Here is a 19,955-nt window from a genome sequence, read left to right as displayed (position 1 = left end):
CCTGTAATATCACTGGGTAATACCTGTTCTTGTGTTATGTGAAAGAATTAACATTTACTTACTCTCTTTCTCCATGCGAGTCTTTATTTCATGGACCTTATCACATCACTTAGTCATTGCTTTTTTATGCTGAACACTTCTAGTCATCCTAATCTCTCTTCATACTTAATTTATTCCATGCTCAATTATTTTTGTTGTGCTCTTCATAGATTTTCCACTTCCAATTTATCTTTTTTAAGATGGGGAAACTAAAACTTCATGCAGTATTCCAAGCGTGGCTGTACCATGGAACTATGATATTATCTATACTATTACTATATTATCTATTCCTTTCCTCATGATACCTGCCTCTGGAATTTGCACTATGTGCATCTGAGAAAGCGTGTCTTTGCCCATGAAAGCTTATGCTCCAATAAATCTATTGGCCTGTAAGGTGCCACAGGACTTTTCGTTGTTTTTCCTTTCCTCGTGTTTCATAACAGTGTTAGCTTTTTTGACTGCTGCTGCATATTGAGCAGATGTTTTCATGGAACTATCCATGATGGTCCCACAATCTCTTTCTTGTGTGGTAACAAGTAATTTAGACCTCATTTTGTGTGTATTGTTTTGATAAAGTTTTTCAATTTGCATTACACAACGCTGAATTTAATCTATCATTTTGTTGCTCAGTCATGCTGCTTTGTGAAATCTTTTTGCAACTCTTCAGAAGGTATGGATAAAGAAAAAACAATTTGGGCAGTAGGACCCTGTGAAGAGGAAGCATCCCAGACCATGGGCTCCAGCCTGAGGCCAGAAATCTACTGAACAGTGAAACTTTCCTGTAGCCCAAACCCTGTGAATCTGTGTCAGCTGGAATGGGCCACTCACATTTTTTTCTTTACTTTATAGACATTCCCACAATCATCTTTGGACTTAATTATCTTCAGTAATTTTGTATTACCTGCAAACTTTTTCATTTCACGGTTTACTTCCTTTTCCACATTATTTATGATTATGTTGAACATTGGTTTCAGTACAGATCCTTGTATCAGAGGGGTAGCCATATTAGTCTGTATCCACAAAAACAGTGGATACAAGAAGTCCTGTGGCACCTTATAGACTAACAAATTTATTGGAGCGTAAGCTTTAATCTTTAAGGTGCCATAGGGTTCTTGTTGTTTTTACAGATCCTTGGGGAACCCTCCCATTTGCTTTTCTCCATTGTGGAAACTATTCCTATTTTTTGTTTCCCTCTTTTAATCAGTTACGGTCCATGAGAAGACCTTCCCTCACTCATCCCATGGATGTTCACTTGGCTTAAGTACTTTTGGTGTTGGATCTTGTCAAAGGGTTCCTGAAAGTCCAGGTTCACTACATTCCCTAGATCACCCTTGTGCACATGCTTGTTGGCCTATGATTCTCCATTACAAATGTACTGAGACTCTTCAGAATATTGTGGTCACCTGTGCGTCTGATAATTTTATTCATTGCTACAGTTTCAACCACTCTGGCTGATATTGAAGCTAGGCTTACCAGCCTATACGTGCCACGATCACCACTGGAGCATATTTTAAAAATTGATTTAGCCATTCAGAAGATTAATTATTGGGTACAAGATCCCAGTGCTCCATCACTGAATGGAACAGTATGAAAAGACAATTACTCTGTCGGCTCATTTATCCAAAAGTTGTTCAAGACACAACAGTTCAATGGTGGAAGCACGACAGGTTTATTTAACTAGAATGCTTGTGCATGATGCTGAGAGCCCGACCAAATTCACAGCCACGAAAAATCCACTAGGAACTGTGAAAGCTGGTGTCCCCCACCATGCAATCTGATCTTTTGTGTACTTTTATCCTATTCTACTCAGATCTCGTGGAGGGAGACCAGCATTTCTCAAATTTGCATAGTATTTTTCATACTTGCTCTATTGAAAGTTTACTCTCAATCTTCCTATTGTATGAAAGCACTTAGGATTTCCATCTTCTTTACCTTTTCTTACCTGCAAATCCACTCTGAAGCACAGCACTAACAACCTCATTCAAACACTGCTGACACTATACTAATAACAATTCTACTTAAACATAACTATTGCAAGTAAAGTTTGCTTGACCAATGATTACTAGAATGGCTTAGCTACAGAGAAGTTTAAGGCCCAATCTATAACATCTACACTCTAGGAATCCAGCACAGAGAACCGTTTTTTTCCCTTCCTTTTTAAATGTGACTTGGTCTTGCCCACACTGATTGGCCCAGGTAATGCCATCATCATTTTAAGACATCCTGATATCACTGTGATCTTTGCACTGATCCTTAAACATAGCTCATTTTGGAGAAGACACAGAGCACAAACAAATGGTATTGTAAGGCCAACACAGAGAAGTTCTACCTGAGGGTATTTACCATTTGGCTAGCATATTTCACTGAGAGAGAAAAACTCATATGCCTACAGGTCAGGAAAGCCAGACTTGCAAACGACTATGTTTAAACTGTTGCCATTAGTAGATTTCAACTGTAGGGTGAGTGGCTTCCAAGAGGCCCCACTCTGAGATGCTTATGTCATGGTACATTTTTGTAACAATTAGAATTTACATCTCTCCTTTTGCCTATTTCTCATCTTTTGCAGCAAAGACAAATATCAACGAATCAATGACAACAGTATGTCAAGACACCAGGTAGGCATGGTATTATCTCTTATTGCCCCAACTTGTGTTAGTGAACTAGACAAGCCTTCCAGTTCCACATACCATCTCTTCAAAGCTCAGAAACATTTAGGTATGTCTGTAAAACATTTTCCCCTTGTTTTTGTGGATTTTCAGCTCTACCTCAGCATACAGGTGCCCTGCTTTGACAAAGGTCAAGACCTTCAAAATGCCAGTTTTGACTTAGATTAAAGCCTCAGCAACCCTTTGTAAAAAAGTGAACAGGCAAAACATGTTCGTTAAGATGGACAACTTCACCCTGTCATACCACCATGCATTAACAAATTCTTCATGCAGCGCAACCCAACTAGATCTGTTCTAGTGCTATACATCCTTAGTGGTGTGGCCATTCTAATAGCAAGAGTTAGGGCAAGACAAAGGAAACAAGAAAATGGGAATACATAGAGTCTGTCATCAGAAATTCTCATTCTGATTAATACAGGTGGAAAAACAAAATCTTTATTAGTAAGATCTGATTGGTTGAAAGACTAACTGTTCCATTTGAATTAAATTCCAACAGAATATACGAAACTCTGCCATGAAGCCTTGAGGAGTTCCATGCCAGGATAAAGGAGAAGGTTCATCAGATGAGGGATGATGAGCTGACCTTGAAACAACAATACTAATGAAATCCGACACCAGTACAACAAAATGATAAAAGATGCCAGCTCCGACGTCACCCACATAAACAAGGTCCGTGACACCAATCGAGCGACTGGGGCTGGGTCAGTAAGTTGGCCACTGAAAGAAAATTACAACTAACACGTATGCTATCAGTTGGAATGTGGAACATCCGAACTCCGAGGGTGACTGCAAAATTAGAGCTGCTTCAGAAGGAGACAGAGGGATACTGATGAGATATACTTAGACTGGCGGAGATGCGTTGGATGCCATCAGGAGAGATGTGTAGTTGCAAAGTCATTTGGTCAGGGAATGAAATGAAACATGAGGCAGGAGTCAGATTCCTTCTTAGCAAAAGTTCTAGAGGAGCATTATTAGGACACAAACCGGTGAGTGCAAAAATGAGGGTAGCGAGATTTGAAGCAAAACCATTCAACATCTTGTTCAGTCAAGTGTATGCACCCACGTCTGACGGTACAGAAGAGGAGACTGAGCTATTCCATAAAGACTTGATAAAGACTCGAGGAGATACTAAAGAGAGATGTGTTGATCATCTGAGGAGATTGGAATGCAAAGGTTGAAACAGATAACGAAGGATGGGAGAGAGTCATGACTGGGGCGGAGTTAGTCTACAGAAACTAAACCACTCCACACTGGACAGGGAAAGATGGAAAGAAATAGAGAGAGAGGCATCAGACACCAAACGGCACTGAGCCCATGGTTGTTGATGATGATGATGATGATGAGAATACATGAAGAAAAAAAACACAGTTAAAAAGTCTCAGGTAAGTAGAGTGATGATGCTTTGTTACCCAATTCAGCTAATGTTATCTGAAAAATGAAAAAAGTCATCCTCTCAACACACTGATGCATAGCTGCTGAAATGTCAACTACATGTCCTCACTTCTGTTTGTTCATTTGCCAAGTCCACCTGTATCAGAACTGCTGGAGTCAGATAAAAATCTGTCCAAATTAAGCACGTGTTGCTCACAAACAGAAGTTGTGCCAAGGAGGATAATTAAGACAAGACTTCTGAACGTATAATGGAAGTTGCATTAGGGTTTAATCTATCACTCAATTAATATATTTACAGCATGTTTTTTTTTAAATAAATGGTACGCAGAATGGGGAGAAAAAAACCCCAGAGGTGGTGGGAAATGGGAGGGAGAAACACAGTGTTTCTGTTTTTGGTGTGAATCGGAGGAAAGGAATTAAGGAAAACAATGAAAAAGGGAAGGTAGTGAACATATAAGAGAAAAGTCATTTAAGTGTCACTGGAAAATAAGACAACTTTGATGTCAGACTTTTCCACATTTAAGCACATTTTCTGCCTTGCTAGCTTTTACCTTCACAGCAGTAAACCTGAGATCAAGTGGGAAAAAATAATGGTAGAGAAGAGAGGAAAAAATACAGATGCTGAAATAACACCGGATCTGTATGTTTACCAATTTATCCTCAAATATAGTCAAACCTTGATTATTCAAAACAAGGTCATGCCTCAAGCACAACATGTATTAATTACACAGAAAATCCTCAGTTATCCATTATCTCCCCTCATCACATAGTTTCAAGTGGAAAATCAACATCTGATTGCGCTCTTGTGTCACTTCATATCCTCCCCAGCCACAGAAAGTGACAGATTAAGCCAAGAGTTAACTCAGGAGTTCTACTAAGAACAATAACAATCATTGTGTGCAACAAAGAGGGCACACACAACACTTATCTTTGCCTCATTTGCAACTCAGATTTTCATGTGTTTGACATTCTTCTGGCCAACAATCACCCGCCTTCCTAAGGAGTCACCATTTCAGCTTCTAACCTGCTGTGACCTGCCATGAAGAGACTTTTCCAATAGCAATCTCCCAAAGAGAGTGACAACACTAGAGCACAGCGTAGTTTACTATTCCTAAGCTCAGACAGGCACTATAATTAAAACCAAACCAAAGTTTCTCTCAAATCTTCGAGGATGGTGTTTACATCACCCCTTCATTTTGCAACCATGAACAATTTCTTTTCAAAAAGCTTCCTCTCACCATTTAGCTGACCTCTACCTAGTCCCTGTGCACCTACATTCTCCACTCTCCATGCACAGCTAGGCTGGGTCTACACTACAGAGTTTTGTCAACAGAAAGGGCCTTCTGTCAACATAACTCAGGGAGCATCTACACACTTAAAGCATTCTGTCGCCACATTCTCGGCGGAACTCTGCATTCTCGTCAACAGTATCATCCCTCAAAAATTTGAGGCATAATCTCTGGACGGAGCAATATCGACAAAAGCAGTGTTGATACTTCTGTCAACAGAGAGGGCTTCGGGTTGCAGGGCAGCCCTGTTTGCAGAGCTGTCATTCTGCTTTCTGGCACCACAGGGCAGTGCAGTCCAGCAGTTCTCTGTCAACAGAGCAAGTTGTGTGCAGATGCAATCTGCTGACAGAGGTTCTGTCGAGATTACCCTGTTGACAGGTAACTTCTAGTGTAGACACAGCCCAAGTGCTGTTCAGGGGTCTTTCAGCTTACCCCTCATAACCCTCCCTTTCCTGTTGCTAGTGGACAAGGGCATGCTGGGAAATGTAGTCCTTTCACTATGCTAGAGCCTGTTCTCCAGACAGGGAGCTGGCCAAGGAACTACAGCTCCCAGGTGCCTTTGGTTCCCCCACCATGCCCTGCAGGCTCCCCTTGCACAGTGCTGCAGGGAGAGAAAGCAGACATGGTGGGTTGATGCATTCGCAGCCTTTGAATCCCAGCCCCCTCACCATTTCAGTCTCGGGACTGATTTTTTGCTGCACTCAACACAAGGCCCCAGACTCCAGTGTCACAAATGTACTAAGACTGTGCTTAAACTCCCACAATTCTTCTCTAAATGATCACCACTTTATGTTCACCTTTTAGACATAACTAGTATTTATCAAAGAATGAAGAAATAAGGCAGTATTTTTGAAACATTTTGCTAAGAAAGGGCCACTGTTTTATCATACAGCAACCCTATGCTACATAGGTCTTGGTTTCAACAGCATCTTGTATATAATGAGGAAGTTATTTTGTAACACTCTTTATATAACGCCTTGAACCACCAAAAACTACTTTCCCTCTATTACATAAATTGTTGATATTGGATAAAAGCTCAACGTAAAGAATCTAAGAAGCCCCATGGAACAGGTGCACTGGCTCTTATTAGTTCACTTAGCACCAGACGTATATAGATTCTTATTTGGAAATTAGCTCTCAGAAACGTATTTTTAATCTTACTGAACTTCCACAAAGCTGTCAGCTGGATACTCAACAACACAAAAGATAAATAGCTCTATCACTAAAAATAGCAAACTGAGGACATTATTTATGCAGCAGACCAATAAAGACACAACCACAGCAACTTGCCTTTCACCCTCACATAACTTTGACCAAAAAATTCAACTGATTTTTATTCATATCTATTTTGAAGAATTGGTACTAGATCAGCTGAGATTCTAAGCCAACAACCTTCATCTTTCTACTGAAGAGCAGTTTCAAAACTGCACAATGCCAATAGAAGAAATGCTATTAACTCCAGGCCTCAATGTAGCATTTTATTTCCCTATGATGCATCAGCTCCAGCATACTAAGCAAATGTAATTATTTCACCTTTTGAATACACTGTTCATTGAAGGATTCAATGGAGGTTACTTAGCCCAGTGTTTCTTAAACTTTTTGAGACCCCAGAACACCAAAATAATAATATTTTTGTGCGGAACAGCTATGATAATGTTCTTCAAAAGAAGAATTGTTGTCAGAACAAAAAACAAACAGTAACATATACAGCAAAAACAAAATCAAGTAATTTAATCAAGTATCATAGCACTGAAGCAGTAACATTGTATCTGGTTTTAATAACAAAAAATATATATACCATCAGTGTATTCTTCCAAACGCTCGTGGCACACCAGTGTGCTGTTCGCAGAACAGCAGTGTTGCGCAGAACATAGTTTAAGAAACACTGATTTAGCCCATTTTTAAAAAGAACATAATGGCTGTGTCTACACTAGAGAGTTTTGTAGACAAAACTCATGGAGCATCTACACATAAAATCTATTTTGTTGGCAGAAACTGTACAAAAAAAAAAAAAAAAAAAAAAACCTACTGTGTAGACACTCCAGGGAGGTCCTTTCATCAACAGAGCAGATCAAAAGATCAACCTGCTTTTGTGTGTAGTTGCCATCCGTCAACACATGTTTTGTCAAAGCATCTCTTCCTACAGTAAGTTCTGTAGACAGATGTTTATAGTGTAGACATAGACAATAAGTAATGACAGGTCACTAAACTGTCTCAACTTTATTAAGATGTCAATACTTTTACAGAACCTCTATCTCTATATGCAAAATAATTAACAATGCCTTGATCCTTCTTTTGAAATAAATTCTGCATATCCCTTTAACTTCAAGGGAATTCAGGGCTTAACATATATATTGTAATCTTCAGTCTTGCACCTCTTTAAATTGTGTTTTTAATTCACCTGATAACATGTAAAATTCAATAATATCCTGTGCATCTACCAGACATAAGTATAAATCAGCAAAGTTCTACAGTACTTAAAATTATATCTTGACACTAGAAGACTACTGAATCCATGTCACTACCTTCAGTTGCTGGCAAGGCTCAACATATAAAGTTTCTTTCCATCCAATTTAGAGAAAGGGAATATATAGTTATTTTAAAAACAGCTACATTTTCCAGTAATGGCCATCTAAGTTACAGGACTAGCTGCAAAGTGTAGCAGCAAAAAAGAGGAATGTCGAAGAAAAAAAACTGACTTAGTTCTTTAAAAGATCTTTCCCAGATAAAAGAGAGTATACATGTTAACAACAAATACTGATGGCATTATTTTGTTAAAGATATACCTACACAGCTTATCAAGCAAGCATGCAAAGGGCCAGCCAGCTGAGATCTTTAGCTAAAATTTGACTGGAAAGCTTGGGGAAGAATTTAGGAAGTTACTTAAGACAAGAGTTGGAGATTTTCTTTAATAAAGGTGGAATCCTTAGTGGAGGACTCACTACATTTTCTGCAATCTCAATTCCATGATGCTGCAGTTCTGAAACTAGTAATTTACTGTTACAGTGACATAACCAGGTTTCTATGGGACAGTCCAAAATCTAACAAAATGCTTCATAAATGAGACACAGTTGAGAAACACAATTAAAAGCATTACAGATATAAAATATTACTCATGAAACACAACCACTAAATTATAGGGCTTGCCCCACAATATGAACTACATTCCTAGTATCCCCCACTCAGTGTCAAATGGGAAATGTCTTTATACAACCTTAGCACATGACGACCCTCCCCAGGCACACACCTATGAAGCACTTTTTCCTATATCCTATTGCAACACATTAAGACTGCTAAATCATGACTTACAACATGATCAAAAACACCACTGATGTTGTAATACAAACCTGAACAACAACAACAGCAGCAGCAGCAGCAGCAACTGCTGCCTTGCTTTACAGGCTGGTCACCAAGTATGGTGCAGAGTAAAAGCCATTTCTCCCCACTACCTGTACATCCTAACCATAAAGAGTGAGTCTGCAGTTAACCTATTAGTAAACCAGTTGAAGCCAATGCACTAGACCATTCATAGTTTCCTATGAAAATGTGATTAAGAGAAGCGGGAGAGGCCAGGTTTGAAGATGTAAGTGATGTGGATGCTCAGGCAGCTGGAGGTTACCAGAATCAAGAAAACTCCTATATCCAGATCAGCAAAACTTCAGAAGCAATATAATCTTTGTCCAAATATAAATGAAACACCACATTGTGAGAGCACATTAGGTTCCACTGAAGAAGAACCAGAAGCAGTTTACAAAATGATTTGCCTCACGTGTCCTCCATAAGAAATAAACCTACAACTTTAGCTGAAAGAATAAGAGAGAAGAACAAATGAAGGGAATCAAAACCAGCCACAGAAAACAGGGTGACCTGTTCTAACACATTGAGATCTTCGTACAGCTATGGAAAAAAATAAAAAAAACTATTAAATATGGTACCACACATACACATCATGAGTTTCAAGTGTTGACAGAGGGAAGAATCTTGAATGAGACTTTTAAATCTCTTTCAAAAATAAAGACACAAATTCCAAGTACAAGATTAAAAAAAACAACCAATATTACAAATTAACCCCAAAAAGAAGTCATCCTCCAATTGAACAAGATTTGGCAGATACAAACATACAAATACTGTAAACAAGAAACCACAAGAAAAGGAATTGAACTTCCTCCCTCAAACAAGATAATTACAAGCCAGAAAAACCATGCTGAAGTACTACAAAGAGACACCAGTGGGAAAATAAAAACAACACACAAACACTTTACAGAGGAAAAGTCACATTATTGTATTTTTCTTAAATCTAAGTTTTCCCTCTGGATCAGCAAGTCATAAATGAATCTTCCAGAGCAAGTACCCCAGGTGTAACCCTACAGTTCAAAATACCCTTACTATCTTATCCTCCTCTCCCAGAGTACCCTATACTCCTCAAATTCACCCTTACACCGAGATTCCCTACTCCAACTCACTCATCTCTCTCCCAAAACCCAGCTTTCCCCCATCCCCCAAACCCCCAGTCTCACCTCATCAGCGCTCAGCTCCTCCATCGCTTTCCTCTTAATGGTGAAAGTAGTTTGGGGGCGCTTTGCTTCTCTAGGGGATGGGAGCTGCGGGGAGTTCGGTCCTGCTGCCTCTTGCCCCGGAGATGTCTCAGAATTGCATAGTCAGAGGTTAAGCACAATAGAGAACGCACCCTCTCCCTGCTTGGGGAGAAGCAAACTCCGCTGCCAGCTGCACCTCCAGGTCCTCTCAGTGGCGGCAGCAGCTTCCTTGCGCCCCAGCTGCGACTACTGCACCCTGCCCGAGCTTCTGGCGGCTCCTATGCCCCAGCCCCGTTCCCCCTTCTCCTGTTCCCTAGCTCAGATGCCCTCAGCTCCTGCTTCCCGCCCCCTCCCCCTTCTCCAGGTGCCTCCTTGCCCTGATGCCCGCAGCTCCCACTGCCTGCCGTACTTCAGAGACGACGACGCCAGTGCCCACCTGCGTCAGCCCTGCCCGCTCAATGCCCCGCCCGGCTGCCCCCTCCGGCCGCTGCCCAGCTCCGTGCCCCTGCCCCACACAGAGATTATTCATCAAAACAAGGAGGCGCGGCGGCCATCTTGGAGAGAGATCACGTGAGCCCACCCGGTTGCTCCGAGCGAGCTGAGCACGCCGAGCTCCGCTCCACGGCGACCAATAGCGGCAGGAGGAGGCGGCGGCGGCGGCGGGCCCGATCGGGGAGTGGGGAGCGCGCCAACGGCGGGCTCCCGGAAAGGAGGGCCCAGCCGCTGCGCCATAGCAACAGGGGCGGGGCAGTAGAGAGACGGGCGGGGGATGGAAGAAAGGAGAGATGGGCGGGAAGAGGAGAGTGATTGGAAGGGACAGACAGTGGGAGGTGGGGTGAGGTGGAAGGTGAGGATGAAGAGGGAAGGGGAGAGGTGAGGTGGGCAGGCTGTAGGCAGAAGTGGAGTGGAAGGGAGGAGGGGGATGAAGGAGGAGAGGGGGTGGGAGGGATGAAGAGATGGTCTGAAGAGAGGTGGGTAGGAGGGATGGAGAGGATATAGGAAGAAAGGGGAGAGGTGAAGTGGGGAGCATGTAGTTGGAAGGGGGACTGGTGGGGAAGGAGAGATGAAAAGGGCACAGGAGAGATGGGAGGAGAGCTGCGAGGGGAGGATGTAGACAAAAGAGGGGAGGTGGGGTGGATGGTTTGAGGGGTGGGGTGGATAGAGAGGGAAGGGGGCGAGGTGGGTTGGAATATGGGAGGGGTAGGGAGGATGGAGAGGGAAGGGCAGGAAGTAGCTGGGAAAGTTGGAGACGTAGGGAAGAAAAGAGGAAAAGAAAGAAGCATGAAAAACAGAAACAAGGAGAAGCCAAAGGGTCTGAAGAATATGTTACGCCACCCCCTGATGTCTCCGCAATTGGAAGTAACAAGTATGAGAGACTCAAGCTTTTAAGGGAGGGAGGATGAGAGTTTCCTTTCGACTTGTTTAACCTGTGAGAGAGCAATGTTACTGTCATTGTAACAGGAGTTGTTGTGTGTAGGTGGTTAGGAAAATTCTCCAAACTGCTGAAGTGCTTGGTCCCTGACTCTGTGTCTATGGTTACACTACAGCTGTCTGTCAAGAGAAGTCACCACCGGAAGAGACTTCCTGACAAAACTTTGGTTGACAGAGCGTAGCCATAAACAAAAGCCAATCAGAAGAGCATGCCGATCTGTTGACACAGCAGCTGGACTGCCCAGCTGCTCTCTCGACAAAACAGGCACCTGGGACTCTGTCTATACTGGAGAGTTCTGTCGACAGAACTCAGGGAGCGTCTACACTCATAAAGCGTTCTGTCAACAGTCTCAAGAGAACTGTGCTTTTGCTTTGACAGAATTATCCCTCAAAAATCTGAGGCATAACACTGTTGACAGAGTACTGTCGACAGAAGTACCATGTAGCCCAGCGGTTCCCAACCTTTTACAGATGGAGACCCGTTCTGACAATTCAAGAAGACTGGGTGACCCAAGGCAATTGAAAAATGGGGGTTGGGGGAACAGTGTTGTAATTAGCTAATTTTGCGCCTGATGCAAGAATATAAAATTGGACCCCATCTTGTTCATATATTCATCGTAGTTATTTCATGGAAAAAGGGGAAATACATTATTAATAATAATAAAACACCACCACATTTATAAGAGTTAATTATTATTATAGTTGGTCTGAGTTGTGGCAGGGGAAAAACCCTCATCACCAAACTGCTCCTCCCTGCTTCCAAAGCTTAAACCCCACACTCAAAGGCTGGAGGGGCTGTTGGAAGTGACACTCGGGCTGAGGGACTCATACTCGTGCTGGGAGGGTGGGAGGGTCACTCTCAGAGGCTGGAGGTACTGGAGAGGTCACTCTCAGGGGCTGGGGACTGGGGGGGTCACACTTAGGGGCTGGGTGGCTGGGGGTCACGCTCGGGCTGGGCAGTCACACTCAGAGGCTGGAGGGGCTGGATGAGTCACACTTAGGGATTGGAGGGAGATGTAAACAAAACAATGAAAACTGGCATCAGCTACATAGAACAGAAGTGGGGCAAAAAGGGGGAAGAGTGGAGGAAGGGCAAAAATGACTTACTCCATGAGTCTGTTAAGTGGCTTGCCTGGGATGGCTATGAATAGCAAAGGTAGAGAAGCTGTCTTTGTAATGCATAATTGCTTCTCTATTGATAGAGATAGCTGCTGGATGTGGCAGCGTTAAGGAGATGCAAATGGCTCCTTTAAGAGCCACATGCAGCTCTGAGTTGCTGGCGACCCTTAACAAATCAAATACAAATCAAATCACGATCCATGTTTGGGTCCCAGCCCATAGGTTGGGAATCCCTGGTGTAGACACTTCTGTCAACAGAGAAGGCTTTGGGTTGCAGGGCAGCCCTGTTTGCAGAGCTGTCATCCTGCTTTCTGTTGCCAGAGGCCAGTGCAATCTGGCAGTTCTCTGTTGACAGAGCATGTGGTCTGTAGCAGCTATCTGTTACAGAGGTTCTGTCCTCATTTCTCTGTCAACAGTAATTTCTATCAAAGATGCTTCTAATGTAGACATAGCCTAAATGTTCAACAACTTCCAAAATCCAAGCAACATTTCACACCACTCTGGGGTGACCTGCTGTGTCAGTTCTTAAATACCTGTTTCCTGTGAAACTAACCACTAGTTTCGTAAGTATCGGAGAGGTAGCCGAGTTAGTCTGTATCTTTAAAAACAGCAAGAAGTCCTGTGGCACCTTATAGACTAACAGATATTTTGGAGCATAAGCTTTCGTGAGCAAAGACCTACTTCATCAGTTGCAATGACGAAGGGGGTCTTTGCCCACGAAACCTTATGCTCCAAAATACCTGTTACACTAGTTTCACAGTAAATTTATATTGGTCTGCAGCTGCTTGGCTGCTTTAGAGTGGTTTTCCTTCCAGGCCTTTTGTTTATCTGAAAAATTCCCATTTATTATTTGGGGAGGAGGTGTCAATAAAACTGCTACAATCACTAGAAGTACATTTTTTTTTAACTAATGACATGGGTCTGATTTCAGACATGCTTGGAAAATCAATGGAAGTTCTGCCGTTGACTTGTTGGAAGCAGGACCTTACATCTCAGTGTATGAAAACAAAAAAGCAGTCCAGTGGCACTTTAAAGAATAACAAAATAATTTATTTGGTGATGAGCTTTCGTGGGACAGACCCACTTCTTCAGATCATAGCCAGACCAGAACAGACTCAATCTGTAACGCACAGAGAATCAAAAATAGTAATCAAGGTTGACAAATCAGAAAAATATTATCAAGGTGAGCAAATCAAAGAGTAGAGGGGCAGAAGATGGGAGGAGTCAAGAATTAGATGAAGCCAAGTATGCAAAAGAGCCCCTATAATGACCTAAAAATTCCCATCCTGGTTCAAATCACATGTTAATGTGTCAAATTTGAATATAAAGGAGTTCAGCAGCCTCTCTTTCCAATCTCTTGTGAAAATGCCTTGTGGCGAACTGTATAAAGTTAACTAACACGGCTTCTGTAAAGCTAAGTGCCCACATGATGGGCTCCACCTGCTGACTCTGCATGCTGGCAGATAAGCTGACCATGGTACGACCCCACACAGGAATGAACAGAACGAGCTGCAAGGAGCTGGAAAGAACTGGATCTAACTGAACTAGGAGTACTGCGTTCTGTCAGAATAAGATGTTAAAGAATTGCTGCTTGACAGTTGGGACATACCTGTTTGTTCATCCGTTACTGTAGCCTGTATCCAATCAAATGTATCAAATGTATCCTAGTTACTGTGTTTGACCAACCAACTGTATGCAAGTTAAGGCTATACATGTTCCATTACTTTGCTATACGGGGTCCCTCTCCCTGGAGAGGTACCTTATGCGCATAATAAACACCTTGTAATTCTACCCCAGAGAAGCCTCTGTGTCTCTCAGTTAGCCAGAACACTGTCATTTCCCTGACAGTTTTGGCGACCCAGATGGGACTGGGCTAATTCGCCAGACTCCGACTGTGCTGATGCGCCGCTGGCCCTTCTGCAACTCTCCAACGCTGTCATCAGGTGAGTTCACCTGGGAGACTCAGTGTGGAGTCTTCAGTGCAGGCACAGTAGGACCTCCTTTGAAGGTGGTAAGGGTGAGACACCAAGTGGGGCAGTGTAAGTCTGGGTTCTGGTTACTGTCTCTGAATGGGGCAAGGAATAGTAAAAGGCACTTTGCTTGCGGAGGTGCTGGTAAACTGGAAATCGATTGATGGGATAGTGGGTCTGTCTAGGAAATGAGCCATGGAACTGTTTCAATCTACTTGGCCCGCCCTGACCGCCTTTGGCTGACCAAAGGTGGCCCAGAGTCAGTAGTTTCGATTCAGGAAGGCTGTGATTTTTGCACCAACAATTGGAATCACAGTTCCCGCCGCAAATGGATTATTGGTATGTCTGGGAGAACTATGCGCACACCCGGACAGTCGGGAATTCTCGGAGGGCTACCCCTGAACCCCCCAAGAATTCCCCTATCCCCTTGGAGCCGACTCCTCCTTTTGCCCCACCTGGGGCTCTTACTGCCCCTTTTACGCCTTCCCCAAGTCTAATGGCACCCCTGGTCTCTCAGATCGTCCCCACATTGCAAGCCAGTGGGCAGGCACAAGCTAAGGCCATTAGGGTCCATGTGCCCTTTTCTCCCCAGGATCTGATAGTATGGAAACGACAACTGCCTAGTTTAAATGACGATCCTGAAAAGGTTGTAGAGACCATAAGGGGAATTTTCCAAGCCTATGATCCTGACTGGCATGATGTAAAACAATTGTTGACTACCTTATTTACCCCGATGAATGAACAAAGATCCTAGGCGCAAACAGAGGCCAGACTTCACCATGGCCAAGGGATGACCCTAACTGGGACCCGAATGTTCCAGCCAACCTGACATTTGCGTACCCATCAGGGTGGACTGCTAGATAGTATACGCGCGGCCGGGCAGAAGACTGTTAATTGGGGGAAAATTCATGAGTTGCACCAAGAACATGACGAACACCCGTCCGTATACCTCAGTCGCTTATTTAGGCAGATTAGAATGTACGGTGGAATAAACCCAGAAGCTGACGATCATCAGCCCATAATCGTTTCTATGTTTGTAGATCAATCACCCCCTGATATAAAAAAGTACTTTGCTAAACATGCCCCTGGATGGCAGGGAAAGCCATTGTCTGAAATAGTGAGCATAGCAACCTGTGTGTTTGGGGGCTGGAACGAATGGAAACAGCAGGAAAAACGAGTACAGAAAGAAAGGGAGGCTCGCATTTTAGCAGTCGCATTGCAAGGACACCCCCCTCTTAGGGGAGGGAGAACCCCCTATAGAGGTCAAGGAAGGAGAGAGAGACAGATCTGGGCCACTGGGAATAACAACTGTAATTATTGTAAACAGCCCGGACATTGGAAAAGAGACTGCCCTCCTCACCCAGGGGACCCCCAGTCGAGGCAGCTTGTGGATCGGTGAGGGGAACCTCATCGAATTGCGAATTATGGGGCCAGGGGTCTCAGGATAATGATTTTACTCAGGACTGACAATTAGTGGGGACCTACTGGGTAGCTCTGTCTGGGGGCTCTTATTGCAACACCTTTCTGCCCTGTAGTATTCAGACCCATTAGTGACCCTTAATGTGGGAGAACATAGTTATGAGTGTTTGGTGGATACGGGAGCCACCTATTCCGGGTTAACTACTTTGCCCCCTCAGACAGAGATAACATCAAAAGCCTTAATCATGGGGACAGAAGGGAACCCTAGGGGCGTCTCTATGACTCAAGATGTAACTGTCCGGGTGGGTCCTATCACTACCCAGCACTTATTTATGATACTAGAAGGCAGCCCGGTGAATTTGTTAGGGCGAGATTTATTGTGTAAGTTAGGAGCTACAATAGAACGCACCCCGGATGGCATATGGCTCTGCTTGCCTGCACACCAGCTTCCCACATTGGCAGGTGCGTTAAGCAATGGGGAGTGAAAAAGCTCTCTCCCAGAGGAGCTAGGAGATCTTCCCACAGCCCTCTGGGGGTGGAAACTGACCGATGTGGAACTATTGAAATCGGCTGGCCCAGTACAAATTAAAGTCAAACCAGGTCCACCACCAGCAGTGAGACAGTATCCTCTAACCCATGAAGCAGAAACCCCAGAGAAGCCTCTGTGTCTCTCAGTTAGCCAGAACACTGTTGTTTCCCTGACAGCCTCCTCAGTAAGACACAAACCTTCAGGTCATTAACAGAATGGCCCACTCCATTAAAATGCTGGCTGACCGGTTTGTGGATCAGGAGTGTTTTTATGTCTTTTTTGTGCCCATTTATTCGTCTAAGAGAGTTTGAAGTCTGTCTAAATATACAAAGCATCTGGGCATTGTTGGCACAAGATGGCATATACGATGTTAGCTGAGGAACATGAGAATGTGCCCGTGATTCTGTGAATAACCTGGTTAGGTCCAGTATCTCCAGAACAGATATGTGGACAAAGCTGGCAACAGGCTTTGTTGCAAGGAAAAGTTCCAAGACTGGTGTTCCTGCGGTATAAACTGTGATTGTTGGAGAGAATCCTCATAAGGTTGAGAGGTTGTCTGTAGGAGAGAACAGGCCTGCTGCCTAGGGTTTTCTGGAGTGTGGCATCCTGATTAAGGATAGGTTGTAGGTCTTTAATAATGCGTTGCAGTGGTTTGAGTTGGCGGCTGTAGATAATGACCAGTGGTGTTCTGTTCTTGGCTTTTTTGGGTGATTCGTGGAGCAGCTGGTCTCTGGGTATTCGTCTGGCCCTATCGATTTGTTTTTTTATTTCTCTTGGTGGGTAATTCAGGTTTATGAATATTTGTAAAGATCTTGTAGTTTTCGGTCTCTCTCAGTAAGATCAGAGCAAATGCAATTGCACCTAAGGGCTTGACTGTAAACAATTGATGTCGTTATTGTGCAGGATGGAAGCTAGAAGTGTGTAGGTAAGCACAGCAATCAGTGGGTTTCTGGTAGAGTGTGGTACCAATTAGGCCATCCTTGATTTGTAGTGTAGCGGCCAGGAAATGTATCTTTTGTGTGGAGTAGTTGAGGCAGAAGTTCATGGTGGGGTGCAGATTGTTAAAGTCTCTGTGGAATTCTTCTAGAGTCTCTATACCATGGGTCCAAATCATAAAGATGTCATCAATGTATCGTAAGTAGAGGAGGGGTAATAGGGGACGAGAGCTGAGGAATCGTTGTTCCAGGTCAGCCATAAATATATTAGCATATTGTGGGACCAAGTGGGTGCCCATAGCAGTTCCACTAATATGGAGGTATAAGTTTTCTCCAAATCGGAAATAATTGTGGGTGAGAACAAAGTTATGGAGGTCAGACATCAGATTGAATGTGGTGACGTCAGGCATGGTATTCCTGATCACTTGTAATCCATCTTCGTGTGGAATATTAGTGTACAGAGCCTCTACACCCATGGTGGCAAGGATGGTGTTGTCAGGAACTTTTCCAATGTTTTGTAACTTCCTCAGGAAGTCAGTGGTATCTTGTAGATGGGTGGGAGTGTTGGTGGCATAGGGTTTAAGGAGGGAGTCCACGTAACTGGATAGTACGGTGGTGAGGGTGCCAATACCTGAAATAATAGCGTGTCCGGGGTTTCCAGGTTTGTGGATTTTGGGAGGTAAATAGAATAATCCAGGTTGGGACTCAGATGATGTGTCTGAGTGAATAAGGTCCCGAGTAGCAGCAGAGAGTTCCTTAAGTAGTTGTTGTAATTTCTTTTGGAATTCCAAAGTGGGATCAGCGGAGAGAGGTCTGTAAAATGTGGTGTTGGAGAGTTGTCTAGCTGCTTCCTGTTCATAGTCTGACTTATTCATGGTGACAACAGCACCCCCTTTGTCAGCTGGTTTGATTATAATGTCTGGGTTATTTTTGAGACTCTGGACAGCATATTGGAAAACACTGGAAAAGTTACTGACAACACCATCCTTTGTCAACCTTGATTACTATTTTTTGGTTCTCTGTACCTTAAATATTGAGTCTGTTCTGGTATGGCTATGATCTGAAGAAGTGGGCTGTCCCATGAAGCTCATCACCTAATAAATTATTTTGTTAGTCTTTAAAGTGCTACCGGACTGCTTTTTTGTTTTCATAGTATATAGACTAGCACAGCTTTCTCTCTGTTACTACCTCAGTGTATGTTGACAGTGGGCAATGGAGTTCAGGTTAATTTGTCAGCAATAAATGTTACTGCTGTGCCATAATCAGGCTTCCAGAATTTGTATGAAGGCCTTTCAACCATTTATTGCCATTTAAATGGACTCCCATTTTTTAGTTAGTTTTATGATGTGAAGACATTTTGAGGAACAAAAGGATAAAATATTCCTCACTTTTTGTTCCATTGCTGACTTTGTTAGCAGTGAAGTCAGAATAAAACCCTTGCTCTAGCTTCAGAGGAAAAGTGAGGGGGCAGATGCAGTCTTTAGGGGCCCCTTAGCCATGATTCATTCTCCCCAGTGTTGATCTACAGAGAAGGTCATTCTGAGCCAGTTTTGACTGCATAAAAATGTAAAATAAACTTGAAACCCATGTGAGGCTTTTTCCCCAATTTTATGTGAAATGCCTGCAAAGTTTCTGTTCAGTAGTATGGACCGTGGTCTTGGCATGTCTATGCTGCTTCTCTTTTACATGAAAATTAAATAATCCACATGCCATGGCCATTACCAGTCTTCCTGGGATTCTTCTTTAGAGGCATATTATTAATGTATTTTAATTTTCTGATAGTGGCCTTTGTTTCAAATCAACATATCAGTAAGTTATACATATAAATACTCATTGATATTAAAATTATATAGTGTTTAAATTAGAGCTATTTTACAAACAGAATAAAATATATACATGCACACAATCATCTGCATCTGTTACAAGTTTAACCCCAAAGGCACTGAGACCATTGATAAGGAAGAGTAAAGTCTCTGCCCTGCAGCCTTGGCTGAGGTCCAGCTGCCATAGAACACAAAACTTAAACCCATAAGGTGTCAGGTTCGTTCCCTTATGAGCTAGAAGCCAGCTGGCCTCAGCCAAGGCTGTAGAGCAGAAACTTCACTTTTGGAACGGGAATGGTAATAAGTGAGGTTGGAATATGCTAGTAAGGTGAAGGTGCTGCTTTCAAATCACGTGTCGCCCATGTAGACGTGGGTCTTTCAAAAGGAACCCCCAGGCTTCGAAAGCCCCTTATTTCTAACACCAAATAGGAAGAAGGGGTTTTTGAAGACTGGGGGCTCCTTTCAAAAGTCCCCCATCTACATGGGCAGCATGCGATTCAAAAGCAGCTTCCAATATGCCTGGTAGCACCTCATTAGCATTGCCCAACCTCACTCATTACCACGCCCCTTCCGAAAGGAAGGGGCTAGTGTAGACACAGCTGTAATGTTTATGGAAGCAGCAATGCCCTTTCTGTCAAGGGGCCATAAGCTGTTTCCTAGTAGTCCCACTTCACTTTTCCTTTTTAAATATGGGATAGTCTATGCTAGAAGTACTGTATCTGGGCAGCTGCACAATTCTAGCTCATCAGGCAAGGCCACACTAAGCCATTGGGAGAGAACTTTTCTGTCAGCATAATAAACCCCTCTC

At 43.3% G+C, this 19,955-nt stretch overlaps 1 protein-coding gene across 5 annotated transcripts in view; it reads right to left on the bottom strand.

Annotated features, from left to right (window-relative positions):
• Positions 1–10,228, bottom strand: part of UBE4B (ubiquitination factor E4B) — an 85,656-nt gene extending 75,428 nt beyond the window's left edge. For 2 of the 5 annotated variants that reach the window (XM_074975726.1, XM_074975727.1), the window contains exon 1: positions 9,904–10,228. In XM_074975726.1, coding sequence (XP_074831827.1) covers positions 9,904–9,927 — 24 coding nt within the window. In that variant the 5' untranslated portion in view covers positions 9,928–10,228. The remainder of the gene's footprint in view (positions 1–9,903) is intronic. The other 3 variants (XM_074975728.1, XM_074975730.1, XM_074975731.1) reach the window with 3 other exon arrangements.
• Between the last annotated feature and the right edge of the window lie 9,727 nt (positions 10,229–19,955).

Source organism: Carettochelys insculpta, chromosome 23 (genome assembly GCF_033958435.1).
Source record: "Carettochelys insculpta isolate YL-2023 chromosome 23, ASM3395843v1, whole genome shotgun sequence".
NCBI lineage: Eukaryota > Metazoa > Chordata > Testudines > Carettochelyidae > Carettochelys > Carettochelys insculpta.
This window is presented reverse-complemented; position numbering and strand designations above follow the sequence as displayed.